The sequence below is a fragment of the Pteropus vampyrus genome, unplaced genomic scaffold, assembly GCF_000151845.1.
Source record: "Pteropus vampyrus isolate Shadow unplaced genomic scaffold, Pvam_2.0 Scaffold50, whole genome shotgun sequence".
Lineage (NCBI taxonomy): Eukaryota > Metazoa > Chordata > Mammalia > Chiroptera > Pteropodidae > Pteropus > Pteropus vampyrus.
This window is the reverse complement of record NW_011888831.1, coordinates 2,844,480-2,872,253: the sequence shown is the minus strand read 5'-3', so window position 1 is coordinate 2,872,253 and position 27,774 is coordinate 2,844,480. Positions and strand designations below refer to the sequence as shown.

General features: G+C 38.3%; 1 protein-coding gene across 2 annotated transcripts; it reads right to left on the bottom strand.

Annotated features, from left to right (window-relative positions):
* Window positions 1–2,174: 2,174 nt before the first annotated feature.
* Window positions 2,175–27,774, bottom strand: NCBP3 (nuclear cap binding subunit 3). 2 transcript variants are annotated; one of them, XM_011359796.2, is made up of 14 exons: window positions 27,592–27,774; window positions 25,595–25,660; window positions 23,600–23,705; window positions 15,257–15,382; window positions 13,316–13,444; window positions 13,027–13,103; window positions 12,161–12,269; window positions 9,472–9,571; window positions 9,074–9,177; window positions 6,967–7,258; window positions 5,476–5,630; window positions 4,203–4,358; window positions 3,156–3,318; window positions 2,175–2,696 (listed from the first exon to the last, which is right to left on the bottom strand). In XM_011359796.2, exons 1-14 carry the CDS (start codon window positions 27,772–27,774, stop codon window positions 2,588–2,590), a joined length of 1,875 nt encoding a protein of 624 aa, XP_011358098.1. In that variant the 3' UTR covers window positions 2,175–2,587. The 2 variants fall into 2 exon arrangements, with proteins under 2 accessions (XP_011358098.1, XP_011358099.1); XM_011359797.2 differs by having other exon boundaries at window positions 2,175–3,318.

The following is a 27,774-nucleotide window of genomic DNA, read 5'->3' as shown; positions in this document are numbered from 1 at the left end:
GTGAGGGAATGTGGAATGACTGCTAATGGGTACCAGGTTTCTTTTTAGTGATGAAAATATTCTAAAATTGATTATGGCGATGGTTGCACTTCTCTGTGAATATACTAAAAGCCACTGACATGTATACTTTAAATGAGTGAATTGCAACCTATACAAATTATATCTCAGTAAAGCTGCTAACAATAAGAGTTCATCCTGGCTGCAGTGTGCAGAACAGAGATGGGGCAGATGGACTAATGAAGAGGCTACTACAGGGATGGAACAGAAGACAGTGGTTGAACTAAGGGGAGGGATTCATGGGGGTCAGACTGGAGGAGGCCAGGTGAGGACAGTTTACATCTTGTGGCAGGCTCCACAAGTTCTCCTGGGCAGCTAGTACCTCACCCAAGAGGTAGAGTGGGAAACAGAAATGAGGTATCTAATTATTATCAAGCAGCAAAAACATATTTAAAATTTTATACAGGTAAGACTAAGATGAATACAGAAAAGTGCGTAGCCCTGCTGCCCATATACTTGAAGAGCGCCCAGAGTAAAAGCCCACTGAGCTGCTGGCCAGGGGATTGTCCTGACTGTCCATTCTCTCTCTCAAACTCCAAAGAAAGGGCCTGGGCATTCAGGGCACACATAAGATGTTGCAAGATCTGAGTATCTGAGTGTAAGCTGGAGAGCAAGAGAGGCTAAGGCCAATAACTTTCAGAAATTAACTTAAAAATCTTTAAAGATACATGTCTGGGTTCTGCGTGTTTATGAGAATTGCCAGATTGCTGAAGTGGGCATTTTTCTTGGATAGATCAAAGGCCCAGTTTTCATTACATACCACTACCCTTCTAGAAAGTCTTCCCTGATCTCTAGCAGGAGACTGGTGAGGGCTAAAAGGCCAAGGGACAGACAGGCCTGAACTACTGCTAGGAAAGGGTCATGACTAGAAAACACAAAGTCTAAGAGGGGGCATTTTCTGAACACTGCAGAGACGATGTCAGACCCTGACCATAAAAACTGCTCTGTCCCACCCAGAGACTACAAAGGGATGGGGGTAAGCCCCTGTCCACAAGCTCGTGTACACCCTCAGTTGTCTCCTTCATATGAACTTAGCTAAAATGCCAAGAAGCCCTCAGTTGTCTCCTTGATCCTGCCCCCACCTGCAACAGAAACCAGTGCTGGCCAGCTCACTGCAGCCATAGCTGTGGGAAAGAGTCAAACACCACTGAGATGTACCAACAAAGCCAGAAGCTCTGGTACCAATCCATTCATTTACTAGATGCGGAAACCAAGGCCCAGGACCATCGAAGAACCAGGGGTTAGCATTCAGGTCTCTGACTCTCAGGGCTTCATTCTTCTCACTCGACCAGCTCCCCAAACCCTGACCCCTCCTCAAGAACCTGGCTCTCAGCTGTGTGCTTCAGAGAGCAAGAGGAGCTGAGAAGCCTCAGGTCTCAACTGGCAGGGAAACCTGAACCATCTCTTTCCTGGAATCCTATCATGGTTATATGCTCTAGTCTTTCTAATGCAAGGGAAAAAAGCAGGTCAATCGACAAAACAGGGACAACACAGTTTTTGCTGCAGCTCCCAGGTCTCACAGCCCTTTACTTTATTAACAACAGTGTTCTGCATTCAATTGCACCACGGTGCAATCATCTATACATGTGACCATTAGCTCAGCCACAAATAAAGATCTCTAAAATCCAGGACTGCATTGGGTACTGAAATGCTCCAGACAGGTGAGGAGTTGTGACATCACAAAAGGGACAAAAGCTTACTGTGTCTAACTCCCAAGATGTAGTGAATTGAAGTGAAACTTTTTTAAGCCTGCAGAGGAATGCAAACATTAAATACTTCAAAATAAAAATGAGAAGAAAAGAAAAAAAAAAAAAAAAAAACCAGAATTATCTACCACCTCTTTGTGGTAATATAATCTGAAAGGAGTTTAGAAATAAATGAACTCAAATTTCTATAACTGTAATCTTATTTGCCAGTTTCAAAGATGTCTTCAGTGCCAGAACTTGGGAGATAGAAAGAATAAATATCAATGTATTACTTCTAAAGTGATAACAAACAACAGAACCCCATCTCGAATGGAAGGATTTTTTCCTACAGTGGCCGAAAGCAAGTTAAACTCTATGTACAACAGACAGACTATACAGTTAGGATCATTTAAAAATAATGAGACTCCTCTCTTTGCCTTCTTCCAAAGTATATAATATATATTTAACAGCACATAAGACACCACTTGGGCTTCCCCTGTAGCCAACAGGAAGTACTTTCACATATAAAAATTAAAAATTTAAACTTTTAAATCATTAATATTTTTAAAACATAATACAGACTTAAAAATTGTTCAACATTAACCCATGACCCCGCCCCCAGCACAAAAAAATCCACCCCAAATCCAGAAGTCACAGTTTTTTGTTCCTAAAAATCCCATAGCACTGAACTTGATCTTCACTTCAAGCTGATCACTAACAAGAGACCCTAAAACAGAAATCCCCAGGGAAGAACAGAAGCACGATCAATTGACGCTGTGTTTCTTATCTACCTGGGCGGCATTGGTGCACCTCTGAGGTCAGGTCCATGAGATTCGGCCCCCACACTAGGGTCCTGGAAGGGTGAGCTGGCAGCTTCCCTCATCTTCCCCCTCGAAGGCTGTCCAATAAGCACCTGGGAATTGACTTTTCTTGGGAAAAGGGTGCTGGTAACAGCTGTCAGGGCCAAGGCAATAGTGAGAAGTTCAGTTCTCTGCTCTTTGGATGAACTGTGTAAAACATTTCTTTTAAAAGACACAATGTTAAAAATATTAAGAAAAACGTCTACAAAATCTGGAGGGCTGCCTTTTTCTCAAAGGGTAAAGCTTGTGGGGTGATAGGAAAAGAATTGAGGGCCCAGAACTATAACTCTGCAGCAAAAGATAGATGCCCTTCAAAACACGTCACATTCTTAAGATGTCTTGCTGAAGTAGCAAGAGCTGAGGGTGACTATGAGTAAGAGCAGGAGAGGTGCCAACTCTTGCAGGGGAGGTTCCTACTGTGTACTCCACCCTGCGCAAGAATGTCAAGCTTTAGGGCAGCTGCCACCGGCCCCAAGGGCATCAGGACTCTGCCTCTGAGCCAGAGCTGCTTTCCCGACTAACTTCAATCTGGAGAGATGGTAAGTTATCTAACCGGCTCTTCTTTTGGCGAGACTGTTCTTTCTCCTTAATCAGAGCCCCCCATGCCCTTTGCAGCTCGGAGTCATCTTCCTCAGTGCCAGGAGCCCTATGATCCACTTTCTTCGTGTTCTTTTCTTTGGTCTTGGATGCAGATCCTAAGCGAGTCCATAAATTACCTGTTTGGGTGAGAAGGCATTTTAGTTTTGACAGTCAACACTGAAAAGCAGGGTAATACTGAGGCAGCAGAGGCACTGCCAACACCTCATGAGCTGGAAACGCAGCGGGGTCTGTGGTGCTTGCAGGTCTGTGGGGGTCTGTGCAGTCTTGGACAAGTAATCTCATTTCCATGGCTGTAGTCCCTGCCTGCAAACTGAGGGATCTGAACCTTAGGGGAGAATCTCAAAACTAGGGGACATGCGTTCCCCCACACTAGGCATATCAGAATCACTGGGGGGGCTGTTCATGCTACACCTGCCCCTACCTGGTGAGACTCATCATTCTGTGTAGAGTTTCAATCTGCCAGGAGTGGGCCATGCCCAGATTATTCCCAGGTATAACATTCTGCAAACTGATGGGCCTGCTACAATGTAAACTTTCGAGATTCTGCCCACTATCCATTAATTTTCAAAATACACTTTATCAATATCTAATATAGCAATATGTGTTTAGAATTTCATAGTCTAGCTCACTATAAGGCAATTAAAAGTTTTCTTTATAAAGAATATAACAATGTGGACAAATGATTACGATAAAATGATATATAAAAATAGAATATGAATATGGACAAAGATTGAAATAGCATATATGAAACGAAAAAGTATTTGCACTAAACAGAAAGAAACGGGTGGGTCTTTTTGCCTATTTTCTAAATTTTCCATATTATTATCACTATTATTATTATTATTACTTATTACTACAATGACTATAATAGAAGAGGGAAAATAATTTACTTTTGTCATTTGCTATGTCCTGCCTTCTGCTAACGAAGTATTTCTATGCTATACTCACGGTCCCTGCTCTTACCCGATTTCCATTCCCATCAGTTTCGAGTGTTACCAACCTGATTTCTTCTCCCGAGTGTCAGAGTAGAGGCCTTTAATGTCTTGCCTGGGAACACCTAGCCTACTATGTACATCAGAAAAAGGCTCTCTCCGAACAACAGGGTTACAAGTCTTTTCTGGAGAATACGGTCTTTTTCCTAACCGCTGGCGTATATCTAGAAATAGAAAAAAGTACTCCTGTTACTAAGCATGTATGCTCTGCTATCTGTTCTGTCAACCTGAGATCTCTATAGGACCTGGTCCAAATCTGTCCAATCAAGCTTCTAGAAGCCTCTCTACTCAATCAGTATGGATTCCCCTAGGAAAACTCCAATAAAGGGGCTCTTGGGGAAAAATATCTCAGCTGACTGCTCTAGAACTCAATTTCTGAGGCAGAGTCAATTGTCTTGTTTTTTGCTTTTTAAGTAAAACCAAGCAGACCAAATAATTCACAAACATTTCAGTTTCTCTCCCTTTCTTCCCTCACGTCCCAGTGCTGAGTGTTCTTCCTTCATGAGGTTTCACGTTCTCAACCATTCTATCTCCACAGTCCCTGACCTAGCTCAGGTCCTTGTTATTTACTTAACTCAATACCCCACCTCATTCTGCCTCCATATTATCTTTCTAAAATAGATGCAAGATCGGGTTACTTCCTCAAAAAAGTATGTTAGCAAGCTGAGATCCCATTCCCTCCCCAAGGCCTCACTCTACAGCCACTTTCTCTAAGAAGCCTTCCATAATTCCACGAATATATCTAGCTCCCCTTGCTGCTCTCACAGCCCCCTGCTTACAGACTCAACAGAATATTTCCTCCATTCTGCTTTGGCTGGAATTATCTGAATGTGTGCACTCATTGGAGTTCCATGATTTTACATTCCCTCCAAAGACTTCCAGCACTCCCAGCACCTACCCTGGCACATAACAGACATGGCCACGTACTTGGTATATGTGTGTTTATCTAGATATGTGAACTAGATATGTGAACTATCTAGTTCGAATTCTTAACCATTTCTACAACGACTCAACTTAATTTCTATTATCATTATATATAAAGTATACCAATGACATACAGAATGAAATAATTGTCTGATTCAATAAAATACTGAAAGTGAGTATTACAAAAGTTTGATTAATTTCCATGTCCTGAAGTTCCAATGCTTAAGTCGAAATTTATAAGTGATGAACCAGAACAATGAAAGCAGTTCACAAATGGCAATGTTTTATCCAATACCTATCCCTGCAGTTTGCTTTCGGGAACTCAGAATGAAGCCCAGAAACCCAACTGAACAATACCTGATTTAGCACTGCTGCCCGACGGCCGTGGACGTGTGTGCTGACGTTTTTCATCTAATAAATGTCGGACATCTGCAAATTTCTCAGGTGGCAATTTGTTACCAATTCGGTTTTTGATGTTGCTTGTGGCTATAGTATCTGCCTTCATGGAATTCCTTAAAAAAAAAAAAAAAAAAGAGCACAGTTAATCAATTTCAACTGTGGGACAATGCCCTCACAACAATCTCATATACTTTTGAGAAAACAATTTAAGAAACTCAGTCTAATATAGCTAATATTCACTTACGAATACCACACACCAATAATTATTTGTTCACAAGAATCATGATCAGCCTGCTGAAGAGACCAGCCAGGGTGAGCAGGTTCCTGAGTTTTCCAGGGTGGTTTACACACATAATATCTGTAAGCTATCACAGAGAACGTAACTGTGGGTTCCCTTCTCCTGAGACAAACACTAAGTAGCAGCCAGCAATGAGTATGGGGCCTCTGCTCACTCAGGCTGTGATTTGGCTGTAGTCAAAACATGAGTCTTCGATCCCTTTCTTTAAAGGGCAGACATCTCTGTCAAAGAGATCTGCTACCATGCTAGGAGCCAGCATTATTCTGGCAGCATTCACCATCAGAAAGTTCTCTAAAAACTAAAAGTAAGGATGTGAACAAAGCCATACAAACAAACCAGCTTTCCTTAAATTCACCACTAAAGAACACTTAAAGAGAGCATCCCTAGATATCAACCCTTTGAGTTGTACATATGCTATCTGCCCTCAGGAACCTATTCATCCCCACTAGTCCAAGAAAATGCATATTAAAATTATTTTTTTTGTCCATGGAATTAGCAAACATTAGAAAGAGTGATAATACCTAACATTGGTGAGTGTGTAGGTAATGGGTGGCAATGTGAGTGAACATCACCTTTCTGGATGGAAACTTAGCAATACCACAATTTTAAACATGTATACATTTTACGCAACTGGAATTCAAGAAATTTATCTACTAGTGTAATAATAAGAAAAGAGAAACCTAAATATCCACCAATAGGGATTGGGTTAAATAAACTATGATACTTCCAAACAATGGACTACAATTGAAAAAACAGCAGATGTCTACAATATATTAAATGGAAAAAGCATATTGCAAAAAATATAAATAGCGTAACTTCATTTTTGTACAAATATATCTATAATGTCTCCACATTATGTATATACATAAAACTAGCAGGAAGGTTATTCACCAAATTGCTAATAGTCCTTATCTTAGGAGAGAAAAATTATACAGGTGATTTTTACCTTTTATATTGTCTACAGTTTTTATAACAAGGACCTCTTCTTGTTTATTTTGAGGAAAAAATCAGACACTTATTCAAACTCTACAAAGGACTGAAATTAAAACAGATAAAGTGATTACGACATTAAGATGAATTAAGAGGAAGTTAGTAATTAGTATTTAAAATCAAATTAAAAGCTACCATTGACAAATAGAAAAAAATTTTACCTAATATTTTTCAACTGTGATTCCACTTCATCAGCATACATCGTCATTTTCATGCTTTTCTTTGGTGAGGGAGTGGAAATCATTTTCAGTTCTAGATCATAGTCCATTTCATCGGAGTCTGAGCTGCTAGCACTGGACCGCCTAGATGTGCTCCGCTCCCGGGTCTGCTTCAGAGCTGGGAGCTCCTCATGGTACTCTACCACCACCCTGTCGTCTGCATCCATGTCCTGGTCCTCTTCCTCCTCCTCCTCTTCCTCCTCTTCAATGGGTTCCTCAGGAACATTCACTAGTCCTAAGGAAGTTAACCAAAAAACATTAGGAAAAGCACTAAAATTAACAAGCCTGATTTTCTATTCACTTTGGTGACCTTTTTAAAAGAAGGGCTTCCCATGCCCAAGATTTTATTGAAGCAATATCTATAATAGTGCCAATCCGGTTACCATTCTAATAGCTACGACAGAAGAATGCTAGGTAAAGTATGACCTAGCAGCCTATGGAATATTATAAAGTTATCTAAAATATAGTCAATTGTCATTATTCACAGATTCGTATATGCAAATTTTCCAAATTTATTTCTGACTCCAAAATCAATACTCGCAGTATTTTCAAGGTCATTTGTAGACATGTGCAGAGTGGCAAAATATTTTGAGTCACCAGACATGCATGTTCCCAGCTGAGGTCAAACAAAGTAATGCTTTGCCTTCTTGTTTCATCTCTCTCACTGTAAATAACTGTCCTTTTTGCAGTCTTTTCACATTTTTGTGGCTTTTGTTGGTGATTTCACTGTTTGGTAGTGCCAAAGCTATCTAGTGCTCCTAAGCACAAGGAGGTTATAATGTGCCTTTCAGGGAAAATATGTGTGTTAGATAAGCTTTGTTCAGGCATGAGTCACAGTGCTGTTGACTGTGAGTCCAATGTTAATGAATCAACAATATGTATTAAATAAGGTATCTTTAAACAGAAACACATTCCGAACAAGGTTATATACTGATCAGTTGACAAACTACCTCAATGATCATGGTGACTTTATAGAACATAACCTCCAGAAATAATGAAAATCAATTGTAGGTTTAAAGTTCATGAAAGAAATGCCTGTGAGTGGAAGAAGCAAAATATAAAATGTATGTTCAGGAAAATTATAATATTTATTATAAAAAGAAACAAATAGGAAAAATGTAAAATAAAGTCAGTTGTTATATTAGAGTGCTAGAATTACGGGCAATTTGCTTTGTAATTTCTTTAATATGAATATAAAGATGATATGAAATATCTTAAATATCTTAAAGTAACTGAAATTAGAAAAGTGTAACTTCATTAAGATGCAGATTTCAAATACTGAATTTTCAATATACATATTAAATAAAAATGCAGACTTCACTTCTTCCTGTCCCTATTACAATGATAAATGTGTATGCATGTTATTCCATGTTTGTATGCTGACTTAAGTAGTTCTATGATGTAGAAGATTCCATAGATTAGGTTCAAAATAAAAACAAATCTTTATAAAACATAATGAAAATTGTTTTTTCCCAATAAGTACTGAAAGACAGAAAAAGAAAGGAAGAAAGGAAGGAAGAGAGGGAGGAGGGGAGGGAGGAAGGAAGGAAGACAGACAGACAGTTAGTCAGTCAGTCAGTCAGTTAGTCAGTCAGATGGACAGCCTGCCCACCACCCGCTCAAGTCATGGTACCCACTTTTCTGAGGCATTCATGGGCAAAAGCCAGTAAGTGTAAAACACTAGACATAGCAACCTATTATCATTATCAGGAAAATAAAATCAGCTTATCTGATAAAATAATTTTTTTTTCATGCAGCTTTTGATATAAATAGTAGAAAAATTAGATCCCTAAGAATAGTTTTGTTTTAATTTTCCCTTTGTCACTTTTGGCCTTTTTTGTTAGAACAGCTTTTATAAAATCATTTGACCTCTTTGTATGGGCAATTTAAAATTAATCGTGACTTGACTTACTTTCCTATATGTTGGCAGAGGGTGAGGGCAAGGAAGAGAGGATGATAAAGTTTGGAACCTTAAAAGATTGTATTAAGAATAAAAATATGATTTCGGGAGCCAAACATGTGTCTACCCAAGAGCTGAGCAGGCAACTACCAGAATGTCGGTGTTTATAGGACGTCAAGCCAACGTCATCCCCAATCAGGGCTCTCTTCTTGATCACATCCCGCTGAATGCGACGGGAATGATATCTTCGCTTCCTGCAACATTGCCAAAATAAGCACATAATCAAAAATCAACAGGAAGCACCATGAAATCCACTAATTTCAACTACACACTGATGCAATGTCAGGTACTGAAATAGAGACATCTGAAACGAAAATGAAACTCAGCATTTTCACACCGTTTACCACAGTTAAGCATCTTACATTCTTCCCTCTTGTTTTCCTTCGAGTCCACACATGGTGTTGGCATTCCACTGCAGAACACCAACTAAAGGATTAAAAAAGTTTAAGTACTATTTAAACTACTATACTTTACAGTTTTGGACTCACCAAGAATTACTAAGAATTCCTTTCATGCCTCCGTAATTTGGATTCCCATATTTCATGTAATACTGACTTCTTCTGGCTGCTCCAAGTTCCTTTTTGTCATCTAAAAATTAATTACAACCGTTACCTAGGATCTCCTGTGGGTGTGAAGACAATGTAGAATGGTTTAAAAGAAAATTGTTTTCCAAGCTAGGATCAGATCAGCACAATCTGCCAACAAAAGGAAAAGGTGCACTATAAACATTCAACACTTTCTTGAGTGCTTACTAAGGCTGTACAGTGTGGAGGGGGTGGAACAAAATACAGAGATGAATAAGGTGAAGCTGCCGTTAAGGAGCTGGCTTCATGGAGGAAATACTGCTAAAAACAACCAACAATACAAGATACAAAGTTCTAAGAAGCATAGGAGAGCATCAGTCATCCTCTTTACATCCTTTCTCCCTCTATGTCCTTTCTTTTCTCTTTCCTTCATTCCTTAACTTGACTTACTTTGTTTGAGAGGTTTAATTCTGAACCCTGTGTGTTAAAGTCACTACATAGCGAGGACTGAGTATAACACTCAGATTTGTTTATTGCTGTGACTGTATAGATCATTTGTGAATAAATGAATTTCCAAAGTAAAAAAAAAAAGAGAGAGAGAGCATTTCAGTCATTATAGGTGTTCAGAAATCAAAAGGGCCTTCTAGAAGAAATGGCATTTTCACTACCCCCTGAAAGATGACGTTCATTTCTGAATGACAACATTCCAATAATACAGAAATAAGATTAAAGAAACAGACAATACATAATTCCATGCATTTGCTAAACCATTTTTTCCAGTTTATCGTGATATACTCAAAATGGCTTAAAGAAAACAGCATAATACCATATATAAAGAATGCATTCAAATGAGTAAATGTAGAAGAGATCCCATTTATCGAGTTAAAATGTCAGTTAATAGGAAGGAAAAGTGGTCAGTGATCACACATATTTTCATAGATAAATGTCTCTGACAGCTCCTTGGGCACTTGCTGATTGCGCAGGAGGAACCCCATTGTGAATGTATCCAGTGCTATGGGTAAAACTTAGCAGCACAAACCAGTATAGGCCCCCTAAAAAAACATGCCCACCAACTACTTGGGGAAATGGATGGTTCTAGATCTGGGTCAGGGAAAATACAAGTTGAGTTTGAAAAAACAAGAGTTTTTATTGTATCATAAAAAAAGTGATCAAAGAATACTGGAGACGCGTCAAAAGCACACAGCTGGAAGGGGCTCTCCTGGCCAATTCGTGACAATTCATGAATCAAAATACTGATAGCAAGGGATGATAACCCATTGAATAAAATAAGACTCCAGGAGACTAAACTGATATAAATAAGCAAATAAATAAATGGGTAAAAGAGAAAGCTCTTCCTTACAGCAAACTGCCAACTAATACAAAAATAATAGAATTAAAAAGTTGATGAATGCTAATGCTACTGTGTGAAAGTTTAATGAACAACAGGTTACTTACATAATCTCAAAGTATCTTCCCACAAATTTAACAATTACAAATGGAAAAATAGTAACTTCGCAGTGTGGATAAACCTGGCAACCATTACCTTAACCAAGTGATAAAAAATAACATCCCCGGAAATGAGACAAATAAATATCATGTGCCTCCTGATATGATGCACTGAAAACAACACAACGTCACTTCCACAAAATCATTTGCCTGAAATGCACAACCCAAGTTGCAGCAGGAGGAGGCATCAGACAAACCCAAAACTGAAGGGTAGTCTATAAAATAATGAGCCTATACTCTTTTAAAAAGGCTCAGTCAAGGAAAACAAAGCAGAGGAGTAGTTCCGGATTCAGGAAGACTAAGGAGACATGGCATACATTAACACTCAGTCCTGGAGTGGCTCCCAGTTTAGCAGGGAATAGAATAAAGGACAATCCAAATTTACTTGATAATTATCACCATCATCATCATTAAGAACTGCTAACACTCACATAGCACTCACTGTGTGTCAGGCAGTTTAAACATAGAGTGGGAGAATTACTGGAACAACTGATGAAATCTGAATATGGACTACAGATTAGGTAACAGTAGTCATATCAAAGTTAAATTTCTTGATTTTGATAACTGTGCTGTGTGTAAGACCAAATCCTTATTCTTCAGAAATACATACTGAAGTATTCAAGGTAAAGGGTTGTCATCCCTAACTCTCAAATCATTAAAACAAAACAAAACAAAACAAAAAACAAAAAACAAACCTGTGTGCTTAATGTGCACCCAAAATCAGTGAGCAAAAAAAGCCTTATGAGTTATTAAAAGACTTGATTTAATTCCTTAGGGAATTAGAGCTAAATGGCACAATTAGCAATGTCCAGAAGCATATTGCTGCGATAAATAAAAATATACAATTTTGAAAGGTTTTCATAGTCCAGATGATAAACTGGCTGAAAAGCACATTGGGCAAACCAGCTTTAACAGAAAATAACTTACTTTAGCTAGAAATCACAAAAGGATACAAATCGCTAATATTCACATTCAAAGTCAGAAATTCCAACTCAGGCAGTAAGCCATCATTTCATAAGCACAGTACATTACTGTTTGTAGGGACTGAGATTACTTGATCTAACTTCCAATTCAAAAAAGAAGGATGTCATTAAAGAATAAATCACTTTGATTAAAAATAAAAATCAATACCATATAACACATTTACCTTTTGTAGCAAATCTCATGAATAACCTATTTCCTTTAGCAAGTTTGTTAGCTGGACGAAGATCATTTCTTAGCAGAGACTCTTCTTCTACCTGAGATAACGTTTCCAACTTAAGAAAAAAGAGCATTCCAATATAAAAATTAAAGCCTTTTTCATATTTATTCAGTAGCAAAGTTACCATTAAGAAAGCATTCTGCCTTAAAAACACTTATCAGCATTATAGCACTATTTCCTCCGCAGAATTCTAAGTCAGAGGTCTTCCCTGACCACCTTGTCTAAAAAAATGGTCTCCATTATTCTCTGTTTATCCTTCTTAATTTTCTGCATAGCATTCATTGCTTCCTGATATTATATTACCTATCTGTGTATCTGTACTGTGTCTTCCCCACCAGAAGGTAGGCTCCAAAAGGGCAAAGACTATTTTGCTTGACGTTATTATATCCCCTATAATTTGGTATATAGTAAGCACTCAATGAATATTTTTTAAATGAAAACACTTTAATTTTTCCAACAATAATGCAATATGCCAGTAAGACAATATGCCATTACTTGCTTTTTCTTAATTTTACTGATTAGATAACACTTCAAAGTACTTCTCAATAAAATCATTTTCTTTTACACAGAAGTAAAAGTGAGTACTAGTCTAAGATTTCAAGATGAATCATTCATTATAGCCACACAAACTTAAAGGCCAAGAACCTGGTACAACCTCAGAAGGTCTAATGGTGAAAGCCAGAGGAATAACACAACTTACTAAGTCTTTAAGCCTTAAATAAAAAGACAGTAAGTTTTTTTACAGTAAAACTGTATATATATCTTTTTTACAGTAAAACTGTATATTTATATATCTTTGCCCTATTACTAACCTCTACATCACTTGAGTTTTCATCTTCAACTTCTCCTTCTTCAGCCTCATCATCATCTGAACTGTCTTCCTGTTTGTCTAAAATGAGTATGAGACACAAGATGAATTTTAATATAACTCCATCTCATATCATTTTAAAGTCCAATATTTTCTCCTATTTACTGATGATCTAGAGCATCATAAAAAAAACTGGTGATGTGATGCTATGTAACATTCGGCACAGAAACCCAAACCTACTGTGTAAATAACAGGACTTTCAGCCCTAAAGTTCCTCCTTTGTGTTTAGTTACCTTTTTTACTTTTCTCAGATGACTTGTCCTCATTGGTATCCCTGTTTCTTATCTTATCCAGGGCTGGCAAAGAGCTCATATTGATAAGGGCTCGTGTGGCTGTCATTTCATCCAGCCAAACCACATTACCTAAAAAAAATGTAAAATAAAACGTTACATCGAATCCAAACAGTAAGTTTCCTGAGAGCAGAGACTGCATCATATTCATTGCTGCAGCCCCATCTAGCTAGACTGGTATCTCTAAGTGTACAAACCAACTAATGAAAAGAATAAAGTGGTAGCAAAAGCTCTTTGATGAAATTAACCTAGAGCTGCATTCCTAAACTAGGTTCTACAAAATAATGGTCAAAGATTACATGAAAAAGGATTCCGTATATTAAAACTGCCTGGCACACAGTGAGTGCCATGTGTTAACAGTTCTTGATGAGAATAATGATGATAATTATCAAATATATTTGGATTACGCTTTACACTACTGCCCCCTATAGGGAAGCCCCCTGCTGTTCCTTATCATCCCAACATGCTTTTAAATGACATTCCCCGCTTGTAAAGTGGGGAGATGATGGTATCATCACTGGATATAGAAAATAGAGGCGTGACACTTAACTCTGTAGCAACTAATTGAGTTTGCTTCTTTAAGAAAGAAAATTTAGCAAGAAAAAGGTTTTGGGAAGTCTTATAGAAACAAAACCTGTTTAACTGTTTAAAACAGCTTCTCTATCTCAGTTTGGGAAATGAAGGTCTAAAGAGTCACCTTTGTTACTAACATGCCTTGGGCAAACAATTTCCCTTCTATGTTTCTTGGTTTCTGATGTAAAATATGAGGTATTTGAACTGGATAACTCTAAGGGTCCCTCCAACTCTAATGTCTCTTAGCTAGTTTCAATGGCTTAAATTAGGGGTTAGCAAAATATAACCAGCCCATCATTTGTCATTTATTGACTTGTTTATATTTGTACCAGCTTTATTTAGGTAATTAATGTATAATAAACTAAACCTCCACCACCTGTTTTTGTAAATAAAGTTCTATAGAAAACAGCCTGGCAGAGCTGAGTAAATGAGACAGAGACTATATCTTGTAAAGCCTAAGATATTTATTGTCCAGCCCTTTAGAGAGAAAGTTTACCAACCTCTGATTTAGATGCCGTAAGTTAAGGAAAAAGAAAAAAGGAGACACATCTTTTACTCAGTCATGTTTCTTCTTCTTTCAACGCAAACACTGAATCAACATCTTCTAAAGAAAGTAGCCCAGAAAACTAGGCTGCTATACAGGGTACGACCTAGGAGGTCAGCAAGGAGGCAGTAAGTAAAGCCAGACTAGAAGTGAGTCAACAAAAGAAGCCAGCAGAGTGGTCACCAGAGGTCAGGCCAGACTTGGAGTGAGGAGGCAAATTAAAAATTACAGTTCACAAATTAAGCAGCCCACGTTAAAGCAAGCAGGTGAAGTTTCAGAAAACACAACCAAAGGCAAGGAGCGATGAGCAGTCTGGTACAGTGTCAGAGGGTATGGTCTAGTTCCAGGTTAGAGACACTTAGGTAGAGACAGCCCTCTATATGGCAAGTTGCAAAGACAAGGTCTAAAGCCCTGAAAATGCAGCCCTCAACACCAAGTCTATACAGTTGGATCTACCCCTTTGTTGAGAAATTGTGGGAGTTAAAGAGGCCTAATCATGTACACTGGACTCAGATGCCAGCAACCAGCCACCAAAGCCCTGGTTGCCCACTCTGAACTGACTTGGAATATTCATGGGGTATAATCTGGCAGACTGGTTAATTCATTCTGATTCTCATCAATGGGCAATTTTTTCTCTCCTAGGCTAAAGGCAGAGGTCAGGCATAGACAAGCAGTCTGGGCTATAATCACTCACCATCTGACATAGCAAGAACACTTTTAAAATCATAAACAAAAACATATTCAACAGAAAACTTGGGTATACTTACAGGAGGTATCATCTAACCATTCAATGTGAGCTGGAGGATATTCTTTAAAATAGGAAAAGATATCCTGGGTACTCATCTCATCTACTCCACAAATGTAGATTGTCTCCAGTCTCACTTTGGGGATTGCTAGAAACAAGATACAGAAAAGATGACAGAATATGACCACCTGCTATTGCACATCCCACCAGTACCCCTTTATAACAGTTCAGATAACATGTGTTTAGAAAAGAAATATGCTGAAAGAGATGACAATTATTTCAAAAAGAAAATGAAACATGACAGCAAGGTATAGTATTTTAATTTTTATCAGACCAAGAGCATTATATAATGATTTAATTCAGAACAGGCATATTTGTATGAGAAAGATTAAACAAACGGTGTTCATAAAATATATGATACCTCTTAAAAATCACTGTCTAGGAAGCATTCTTTGAATCTCCAAACTATATCTGGTTCCCCTTTAATATGCTTTCATGGTTCCTTACCACTTTTTTTCATAGCACTAATCTCAATTTGTAACAATGATCCACATACATAATTGATCATTTGATTAATATCTGTCTTTCCCACTGCGTTGAGATCTCCTATGAGTAATGATTATGTCTGCTATGCTCCGCCTAGTAACCCCATTACCTACTACAGTACTGACATAGAGCTGATGCTCAATAAATATTTGCTTCATAAGAGATAAATAAAAAACATACATGATACTTCTCCCCAAATTAACCTGTACTAAAGTAATACCAAAATCTGCAGGATTATTCACTGAACTTGAAAAGCTGATTGATTCTAAAATTTTTAAATGTATGTTCAAGAGAAATGTTTAATATTTAAGATGATTTCTGAAAAGAAGAGACGGTGCCCCTGGATATAAAGCAAAGAAAGAGGATGGGCCTCGAGATAATCATGCTAAGTAAAATAAGCCAGACAGAAAAAGTTGAAAACCACATGATATCACTTATATATGGGATATAAACTTAGAAGCAACAAACGAACAGGACAAACAAACAGACTCATGGACATGGACAATAAACTAGTGGTTACCAGAGGGTGGGGAGAGGTAAAAGAAGTCAAATATATGGTGATAGAAAGAAATCTAACTATGGAAGGGAACACACAATGCAATATATACACCTTACTGTTAAATTGTACACCTGAAACTTACTGGGTTTTGTTAACTAATGTCACCAAAAAAAAATAAATAAATAAATTAAAAATTTTAAAAAAAATAAAGGTAAAGAGACAACCTACAGAATGGGAAAAAATACCTGCAAAGCATATATCTGATGGGTGTCTAATATCCAAAATATATAATATATATCCAAACCAACAACAAAAAGACAAAGAACCCAATTAAAAAATGAGTAAAAGACTTTCATACACATTTCCCCAAAGTAGAACACAAATGGTCAATAGACACATGAAAAGTTGTCAACCATCATTAGTCATTGGGAAATGCAAATCAAAACCACAATGAGATACCACTTCATACCTATTAGGATAATTGTGAACAAAAAAAATGAGAAAAAAAATGTGTTGGTGAGGATTTTGGGGGGCGAGAAGCAAAGAAAAAAATTAAAGAAATCCTATAGATCAATAAGAAAATGACAGCCCAAATAAAAATGGGCAAAGGACATGAGCAGGCAATTCATACAATAGGAAATACAATAAACATATGAAAAGATGATTGACCTCACTACCAATTAGGAAAATGCATTTTAAAACAGGATACCAGTTTTAATTGACTAGATTTTTTAAAAATTTATGTCTTTTATTATCAATTGTTAGTAGTGTAGGGGAAAGAGCCACTCCCTCTGCTGGTGGGAGTGTGAGCTGGCACAACCACTCTGAAGGTGTCCTTTACAAATGTAATTTAGCACATGCCCTATAGGTATAGGAATTCTACTCCTCAGTACCTACCCTAAACACACGTGGGTTCACACAGTAGCTCACACAAAGATGTTCGTTGCACCACTACTTCTAATAACTCAGTAGCTATCATAGTAATAATATTATGGTTTATCCATATTAAATGAATCCTGGTTTATGCATGTAATAGAATATTATATAGTTAAAAAACAATGAAATAATTTATTATACACCATGGAAAGCTTCTAAGATACAATACTGAATGAAAAAAGCAAGCTGCAGAACAATATACATAATGTGATGACATTAAAGAAATTAAAACATAAACACCAACATATATTTTCTAAGGGTACATATTTGTGTAAACAAATACCTACAAAAGGCCTGGTATAATTCACTCCACACTGATGATAATAGATGATAATAGAGGAAGAAGGGTTGAAGGCTCTGGTCAAAAGGAACCTCAGCTCTACCTACCAGGATTGTGCTAATTTTCTACTTAAAACTTTACATTATCTCATTTAATCTTTTTATTGTGAAATATGCAAACATATCAATATTAATAAAAAATAATTTTTAAATACCTATAGGTCCACCGCCTAGCTTTATGATTAATTTCTTTAAAAGATTAGAGGCAAATAAAATATTACATATAAAATTGGGACCCGTGTAACCTCTCCACATCCCTTCTCTCCCTCCCTTCTCTGAAATAATTGTCAAAAGTTCAATGTCTATTACTCCCAAGTGTATGTCATATAGTCTTATTTAAAACAAATGAACTTAAAATACATGTGAATACTATCAGATAAAAATTTTTTTTAATTGTTGTTTTGTCATTTTGGAGAGTAAAAGGTAAGTTTAATGGGTGCCCAATGTAGGTATGGCCACACTAAATCAGCTGAGTACCTTCCTGCCAGTCAGATTCATGAAGACAAGAGACAACATCAAGACTTATGAATCTCAGCAAGTCCTTATTAGTTGCAACAGTGAACAAAGGCCCAAATGAGATGGGTGTCGATACTGGACATCCAGAGTAACTCTAGCATGCAGACTGAGAAAGTGAAGAGGTAAGACCAGGGGGCCTTCTTAGTTCTTTGAGATAAGAACCATGAGAAGTAAAGAGATGGTTCTGCAGAAGGAAACAAACAACAAGGAGAGCTCCTGGTGATAGCAGAGGGAACAGACTGAGGATCGGGGAGAAAACATCTTGCAGGAATCTTGTTGATCTAATAACAAGGATTTAATCAAAAATCAGACAAGCATAGAAAAATAAAACCAAAAGAAATGACCAAAAGAAATATCCAGAGCATCAGAGCATTTTTCTAACACTACATTTTGGGGGATGGGAGAGGGGGAAGTGGACCTACAGTTGAGGAAACAGCTTAAAAGCAAAAAAGAAGGAATAAAACTTCTGGTCTCAGGTGTCTTTATTTTAATGTAGGAAGAATGGTATACACATCTAGAAATGGGAGATGGACAATCTTGTTCAAAAGAAGCAGTCAGAGATATAAAAAAGATGCAAAAGCCGTATCACTACAAAGATAAACTAGTCTCAATCAGCTGGAGGATAAGAAAGATTCATTCTCAAGAGAAACCAAATTGACAGTGGCAAGACTCACTAGAGATGGAAACTTTGTTAAGCTCAAGATCTGATGGAAGACTGCCAAAGGAGAATGCTCAATACCTCATCTTACTAACAATGTCACTACTTAAAATAAAACAAAGCAAGAGCCTAGATTTGTGCCTAGTCAATGAGAAAGGGATAATTGCGGAGATGGCAGTGAATAGATGAATCAGGGAACAAGAACTGAACATTTACTGAGTGTTGACTATAAGCAAGGTGATGAAGGCATTATCTTGGATTTTTCTAAAGGAAAAATGTGCCCCACTGCAAGTAATGGGACACAAAACTCAAGCCTTTAGGAAAGCAGATTTCTGAAAATCCAGTGAAAAAGTAGCCAATCCCATGGCCTCAGATTAGAATGATCAAAAAACTTGGGAGACACTAAATACAGTAACTCGAGAGTATGAGAGATGACCCCAAGGAAAGAGAGCAGCAAAGCCTGGGTGAGCATTTTGCCAAAGAACACATATGAGAGAGAGATAAAGGGTATATCACTAATGACAAATATAAGAGAATGAATGTAAGAATCTAAAAGATTAATGTAAGTCTATAAAATGACACGGGAAATGCTGATGACAGACTGTCAAGTGAAAAGGAAAAGGCAAAACAAAAATAAAGTCCACACACATTAAAAAAATTAGAAAAAAAATATACAAAATGTTGACAATGACTGGGTTTAGGGGGTAGACTGTGGGCAAATTTTCTTTTTACTCTACTTTCCAAATTTCTTTTGGTGATTATGAGTTGTCTGTGTAACATCTAATTAAGAAAAGGGTACAGTCCAGAGTATAAAGGCTCATCAAAAATGCTGACGGTTTTTAAAAAGTGTTTAGGGTAACATTGTTTGGGAAGGTAATAAGGAAAAAAGGCAGAACTGTTTATCTGTTTCTACTACTTGATAGTAGAAATGATAGAATAGCCATCATTAAGTAAGAACTAAACTCCAAGATAGGTCACAAAAGCATAAGAATTAGTTTTAATAGATTTAAATCTTCTAGTCCAGAATTACATCCCAATGTGCTGCTGAAAGTTGCAGCTGTGATTTCAGAATTAGGTAGTAATCTCTAAAAAGTCACAAGGAAGGAGCAAAGTACCTTAAAGCCTTGAGGACTGATCCTGTACTGATTTTCCTGAAAGAGGAAAAGAGAAATTCCCAAAAAACAAATTGAAAAGACAAAGTAATGTCATTTCTCTGAAATCTTTAAAAAAGCAGCTTATCAGACAGTTAAGAAACCAAGTCTCTCATGACATAGGTTCACTAAGAAGCAAGTCACATTAACCTCATTTTCTTTTTCTGAAAGCATTACCAGGCCAAGAAATTCAAATAACACCACAGATGATGTTCCATCGCTAGATCATCAAGGCATGTAATCTAGTTCCTCATGACAATAAAATGAAATGTGAACCTGATAATAAGGCTTATAATTCATGGATCTACTTTTCATGGCATGATACAGGAGTACCCTGTTTAACATTTACCAACTGGATAAAAATGCAGAAGCCAAGCATATCAAAGTGAGGAGTACAGCTAAAATGTTAAAAAGTACAGTTAAGATGAAAAGGAACTCAACGGGCTGAAATGGAGTACTGAAGTTAGTAAGATATAATTTGATAGGGATAAGAAGAGAGTTTTAAAACAGTGCCTCAAGTACAAGATGAGAAAGACCATTTCAATAGGTGCAATTCCTAGGGAAAAGACCTGGGTGCTGTGGTTGACTACAAGATGAGTACAACAATAAGAAATGGCTAGGACAGAGACTGTGATAATAATAGTTCTACCACACTCTCCATGAATGCAACCATATCTGGAACCTACACCTCACCTTTAAAAAAAAGTGAAAAGAGTGTGGAGGAGGGAGACTAGAGAGTCAAGTCACATAAAGAAAATTTAGGAAATGGGCTTACTGTCCATTCACCTGAAGGGTTATTGTGTGATGAGAAAAGAAAATGCTATTGTTCTAAGGGTTACATGGTAACTAACTGACAGAAATTATAAGAAAGCAATTTCTGTTGGACATGAGGAATATGTATTATCATGTATTCAAAAACAATATATTGATTGCTTCATAAAGAGTTCTGCCATCACTATGGAAACATGCAAGCAGAAGCCAAAAGACTGTTGGGAACTTTGCCAAAAGGCCTGCAGTGCTGGGCAGGAGGTGGATTTGGGGGACGTAAGGTCTCTTCCAACCATGAGAGCTTTGATATTTGGGATAAGGAGACCAAAGCTGCTTGATACTAAGTCACTCAAGAGAGTAGCAAGTTACTCTTGATGCAGAATGATCCAGTGGAGCATTTCCTAAACTCTGTCCCTGAATGCTGGCAGAGAGGTTAGGAGCAGGCTTCAGTCAGACCAGCCTTCAAATCTCAGCCTTGCTACTTACCTAGCTGTGAGACCTTGAGCAAGTTTCTTGATCTCTCAGCACCTTAGTTTCCCCATCGGTAAAACAGAAATGATAAATACCTTCCCTTCACGGGACTGTTGAAAGGACAAGTTATCCACATAGCAGAGTAGCACATTTATCAAATGGTATATTTTACTATTGTTATTGGTACTAAGAAGCAATAACTTGACAGGAGTCAAGATGTTTATTCCAATGTCCCCATTCTCCCAAGAGGCTGGGACACTTAGATGACTGCTTAGAAGATGAAAAACGCCAGATAATGATAATAAAAACGAACATTTATTGAAAACTTAGTATGTGCCAGACACCAGTCTAAGACCTGTTAACATTTTGTTAGAGCCTCCCAACCACCCTATCTATGACAAGTACTGTTATCTCCCTTTCTAGATGAGGAAACTGAGGTTCTTAGAGGATAAATAACTTACCCAAGGTCACAGAGCTAGAAAGTGATAAGTCAGGATTTGAACACAGGCAGTCAGGCTTCAGAACCCACACTCTTAGTCACAACACCAATGGTTCTCAATCTCGACTACACATTAGAATTACCTAGGGAGATATAAAAGTATCTCTGGGAACTCTCCACTCCGCCCCTACCCACCTCCAATTCTAATTTAAACTGATCTGTGATAGACAGCAGGGTTCTCCAGAGTTCAGAAACACTAACTATCCTAGGCCATGCTGCCTCCTAGATGAAAAAATGGGTTGTAATGAGGAAATTGCCCAGCTGACATCCAGGTAGATCTACTGCTTTTTAGGAATATCTTTAGAACCATGAGATCAAATTGCTTTTCTAAAAATAAAAACAATTTTTTAATTAAAATTTAACCCCCAAAGTGATCCTATCAGGTAGGTATCACATTCCCATTTTACAGATAAGGAGACTGAGATGTAAAAAGGTTCAATAACTTGCCCACATTCACAAAAAAACTGAAGTCAGATTCCAGGAGGGCTTTAGCACCCTGAAGAGCTCCAACGCAGGTGGGAAAGAAATTTGAGTGGATGATTAGGGATGCTTCATTGAAGAAATGACACCCAAACCAGACAAAGCATGGCACAAAAAGGGGCAAAATCAGCAGAGTGAAAGGCATGAACAAGATCAGAGGCAAGATGTCACAAGGAATATTACAGGACTAGAAGCAAACAGGTGTGGTAAAACTATGGTGCTTTCAAGGTGGAGTTACGAGAGGCTTCAGAACTCTGCTTGAGTCCAGACTGAGCAGGTACATGAATGCTAAGCTGCTTAGCTGTGCTTGGCCTTCACAGGACTTTTCCTGAAACAGAAGTCCACTCAGACAGATGCCTGGAAACCCAGCCTGCAAGGGAAGGAAGGTCATATTTCCAACTTGAACTCATGATGCAGGAAAAAGAGTAAAGCAGCATCCAGAATTGAGCTCTACATCCAAGTTACTCTATCCAATGGGATGGATTAAAGAGGTTTGCATCTGTTACATATCACATATTATAAAGTAACAGAGAGCAGAGTAGTTAAGAGCAAGGCTTGAGAATCAGAAAACCCTAAGTTCAAATCCTGACTCCACTTTTATTAGCTGCATGACCATGGATCATTTATTAAACTTCTTTAAACCTATTTCTACTTCTTTGTAAAACAAGTATAAAAAATATATACCTCATAGGGTTGTTGTGAGAAATGAGTAAGAAATGAATATGCAATATGCTATTTAACACAGTGCCTGGTAAGAAAGCAAGTTCTCAACAAACAGTAGCTATTCTTTCATTCATTCAACATGTTTTTATCATTCAAGCCTAGAGAAACTCACACAGCTGAACACAGATCTTTATCACACATTGAGGTTTGCCTATTAAGCCTTCACAAATATCCAAATTTGCAAATACAACAGATGCAGATCTTTTGTATTCATGGATTTATATTAGAGTGGAATAATAAATAGGGCTATAAACTCACTAAAAAAGTAATAATAATTTTCCCTTTTATTCACAAGTGGTTTCAGGAAACTGGGGCAGATTACTCTATACAATTCAGGGTGAGTTCTAGGAAGCAAAATACCCTATTGATGGCTTTCCCTCACCAATCCCAATATTTGCTCTGACTCCCCTAAAAGGCTCACTGTGATACACTTCCACTACATTTAAAGGCAAAGAAAAGTTAACCATTCCATGATAAAAGCAGAAAATGAGTAAGAGTCTGTACAAGCACAGGTTCTAATTTCAGCTCTACTACTAACTGGGTGACTTTCTCTGATATGACAATCTCTTTTTTCCCAGTTCTAACATTCTGAGACATAGCTAACAGCAGTTCAACTTTAAACAGTTAATCTCAGAAATGGAGACTTCAAAAGTTCCTTTCTTTTGGGAATATCTAGATGAGGGCTGGACATGCAAGGCAAGGCCAGAAGCACAAGACCATGATAGTTAAAAGTTATTCTCTGGGGAAATGTGGAAAAATTCCCCCCAAACACTCTGTACCTTTCTTCATCATGTCTCGGTCTAATGCTACATTTCTTTGGGCAAGATTTACTTCTGATCGAAAATGGAAACGCTTGGCTCGTTGTTCTTTCTTTTCAATTGCTTCCTAGAAGGTACAGAAAAAGCCATGTTTCAATGGAGGAAAGTTAAATCACACACACAATCACAAACACAACATAATGCATCAGTGACAACTCTAAAATAAATCAGAAGAAATAAGCAACAATGTACCTTTAATAATTTTTGAAGAGAACTGGATAGTCAATGACTAGGAGAGTGTACACTAATGTCGCTAGAATTTGCAATAATCTCCATGACGATTCAATGCCTATCACTGTGTTTGGGATAGAGTATGGTAGTCAATGAATATTTGTTGATTCAATGAGTAATAAATAATGCTTCACTTCTCTGACATTTCATTTATTAGCAATCATGCTTTGAACAAATTATAACTAAACAATCTCAACATCCCAATTTTCCAGGTGCCAAAACTGAGGCACAAAAAAAAGTTAAAAGGTTTGCTGACGGTACTTCAGCTAATAAGGCTTCTTCTGATCTCAGTGCTATTTCTAGGAGCCCCACCACCACCCCCATTTCACATTGTCTGTGTGCATGGTAATCACACCTATCACATTCTTCCACATTATGTCTGCCTGAGCAGTCCACTCCCTGAGGCTTTTTCCTGGTTTAAAAATAACATTGAAGCAAAGAAACTCTCTCTTCTATTCTAGGCTCATGTCCATAGAATTGCCAGTTTTCATCTTTTAAGTGACAAGCAGCAGTGATGCTGCACTAAAAAACAAAATCATCAGCTTCATAAGTTTCTTTCCAAGAGCTAAAATAAATTCAGGCCCAACTGTGGGTTTCTGATAGCTCTTAGGAACCCTTCATTAACTGTATATTAACTTTGCCACACTAATTGAAGGTCTAACTATAGAAAGCTTGTGAGGATTGGTAAAGCAGCAACACATCTGTTTTTTTCCCAACCATTATGCTAATTTTCTTTACTGAAGTCCTCTCAGTGCAAACAACTAATCTACCTTCCTTTAGCAACAACTTAAGTACCAATTCTGGGACTACCACCCTTTCCCCCATATATTTGTTTCATATAACAGCAAACTGTAGGATTAAGAACAGTACAGTCTACTTCATTTTCAATTACAGTAAGAAAACATCTTCACTTTATTTTCTTGTCTTTCTAAAAGATCATTTCTTTCTTTTGGCCTTCAAGCCATCTGAGACAGAGACCCAGATAAAATGTAAAAAGGTAAGCATGACATATTTATTTTTATTTTTGTTTTTATACATCTAATGTAGCAATATAATACCATTATTAAGAATTGTAATTTAAAATTCTGTTCCAAACTTAATTGCACACATTAAAATCAGAAAGAATGTCTGAACTGGACCTCACCAATTAAACCGACAAATATACATCAACTGTTTATAATAAGGAAAATAATAGGTTTGGCTATGCAAGTAGTTACAGTGAAGTTGGTAATTAGTAATAGAAATCACCGGATAAAAGATAATACTCCCAGGTACTGAGAATAATTCAGCTGACTTGTCCTTTAAGCCGCACAATCAGAAAATCCTATTTTTCTAAGCCTGCAACCAGTGGGGAATAAAGACATTTACTAAGGGCCTATTACGTGCCAAGCACTTTTTATGTTTCCTTTCATTTAGAGTGGAAACAGTATATACATTTTTAAAGAATGGATATAGTATACAAAAACATTCCCAGTGCAGAACTTTTTCTCGGATATGGTTAAGTATGGTTAACTTGTCATGGTTGTGAGAACACACAAACACTGCCCGGATGTTTTCAGAATGCACAAAGACATCACTGCGTAATATGAAATTTAAGTTAAAAAAATTTTTTTAATCTAGCAACAAAAGAAAATAGGAGGTAAAGAATAATTGCAATTCTGTAAGTCCCAGGGACCAAGTTCACCTGCTTATCAAAATGAATAAATAAATCATGATCTGTCTTACCTTGGAGGTGACATCAATTCCAGTGATGAAGCTGCCAGCTTTGTTTTCATATCTTCTGCTTGTGTCCTAACATGAAGGGAAACAGTAAGAAATGCTGACAGCAAGTGGGAAAAAATTCATGATAAAAGATAGCTGAGGCCTTTTGGATAGTCATTCTCTTCAGCAATCCTTCCCCCATGCTCACAACCCTTTAGTATCAGGAAGACCATCCCAGTGACTATGGTAGCAATCAACTACTCTCACGAGAAATCATTCTTGATCAGAGTCTGTCCAAAACCTTAAGTAATTCCATCTATTGAAGGTATTCATGTAAATGAAAATCTAAAGGCTTTTGTGAAAAACATTCAAGATGAGGTACAGTCACTTATCTCAACCCAGACTGGCCAAATTCATCATGCCAGGCCACCAGGTGGAGCACAAGCCTTCACCAAAATGCAGAAACTCCAGATTCACTTAGACCTCCAAGGAAGAACAGCACAGTGCAATGAAAAGAGGGTGGGATTCAGAAATCCAGGACTCAAAACAACAGCGAAGATGTTCAGATTACACAACACTATACAATTCCTTTGGCCTCTCTGGGCTTAGGTCTCCTCCATGGTATCTGCCTACCTCCCTGACCTCTTTTACAGAACTTTTGGTTTCTCCAAAACAACCTTGTTCTCATCTCAGAGTCTTTGCACTTACGGTTGCCCCTGCTAGGAACATTCTCTTCCCAATCTGTACACAGTTGCCTCTTTTATGTCATTTAGGGTTCAGCTTAAATGTCACTACCTCAGAGGATTTCCCTAACCATCCCACACCATTCAGCTTCCTGCTCTGCACACCCTCCCAACCCTCTGAACTCTCTATCCCATTAACATGTTTTATTCTCTTCATAGCACTTAACACTATCAGAAATTATTTGTTTACTTGTGTCCCCCAACTGGAACATAAACTACAGGAGGGAGTTTGATCTTGACCTTGATCAAGAAGAGTCTAGGACTGTGCTGGGCACATGGTGGGGAATGCAACAGATACATGTCAAACTAAATGAATAAAGGGATAATATCCACTTCACAACTATTTAAATTTAAACTATTTATATTTAAATGATATAATGTAGTAAATGGTAAAATGCCACTTTGTTAATTGTTGCTACCAATGTCATTACCATTTGCTATCTTTAGTGATCCTACTTTCACCTTTTTCCATAACTTCAATTTAAAAGCAAGCCTTGATGACATGTGGTAAAAAGCAGCTCGTGTTAGGTGAGAAATTAAGTATTTGAGAAGAGCCATGCAGGCCTGAGACCAGCCCTAAAAACCGAACACAGGACCACCAAACCACAAGCAAAACACCTCTCAACATCCCAACTGTGATAAAAGACCAAGGACAACTGCTGGTTCGCTGATGTTTTGGTTTCATTATGGGTCAGATGCTGAGATCATGGTGTAGGTACTATACCGCAGTGGAGCTGCGCGGGGTCAAAGAGGACCCTCAAGTCACAACAGAAACACTGAGCTCCTGCTGACAAGTCCTGCCCTCACAAGAGAAACCGCGAGTATTACGTTTAATAGACACAGCTACAGGACCCACAAGGAGACCTGGATGCCGGCGCCACCCGACAGTTCCTTCTGGGCCTCTCTTGGTTCTGTTCCCTCCCCGGGCTCCCCTTTTATCTCAGACGCCCAGAAAATCCCAGCCCCTCTTCACTCACCCCCGTGCAAAGACTAGCTCGGCGGGGCAGCGAAAGGGACGCCCTTAACTACCCTCCAGCTCTCCCCCACCTTCTCCAGCCCCCACAACATCCATTTCCGGGCGCCCCGGCGTCCTTTCTCTCACTCCCGGTCTCTCCTCCAGCCTCGCACCCCCGCCCCCCAAGCTTTCGCTCCCCTCTCTACCCTTCTCTTGACTTCCCCCGGCCCGGGCGCTGGCCGCCTCCCCTTCCGGCCCACTCCGGCGCGGGGCACTCGTTCGCTCGGCGATCTCCTCCTCACACCCCTGTCCCCCGCCCGTACCGGGATCAGTTCCTTCAGCGAGCGCCGCACCGGCACGATCTCCAGCTCGCCCTCCTCCACCTCCATGGGCTCTGGCTCTCCACGCTCCAAACCGGACTCCGCCTCAGGCGACGGGAGCCCCAGGGCCGGCCCCGCCGGGGCCTCCGCCTTCACCGACACCCGCAGGCCCCGTACGGCCGCCAT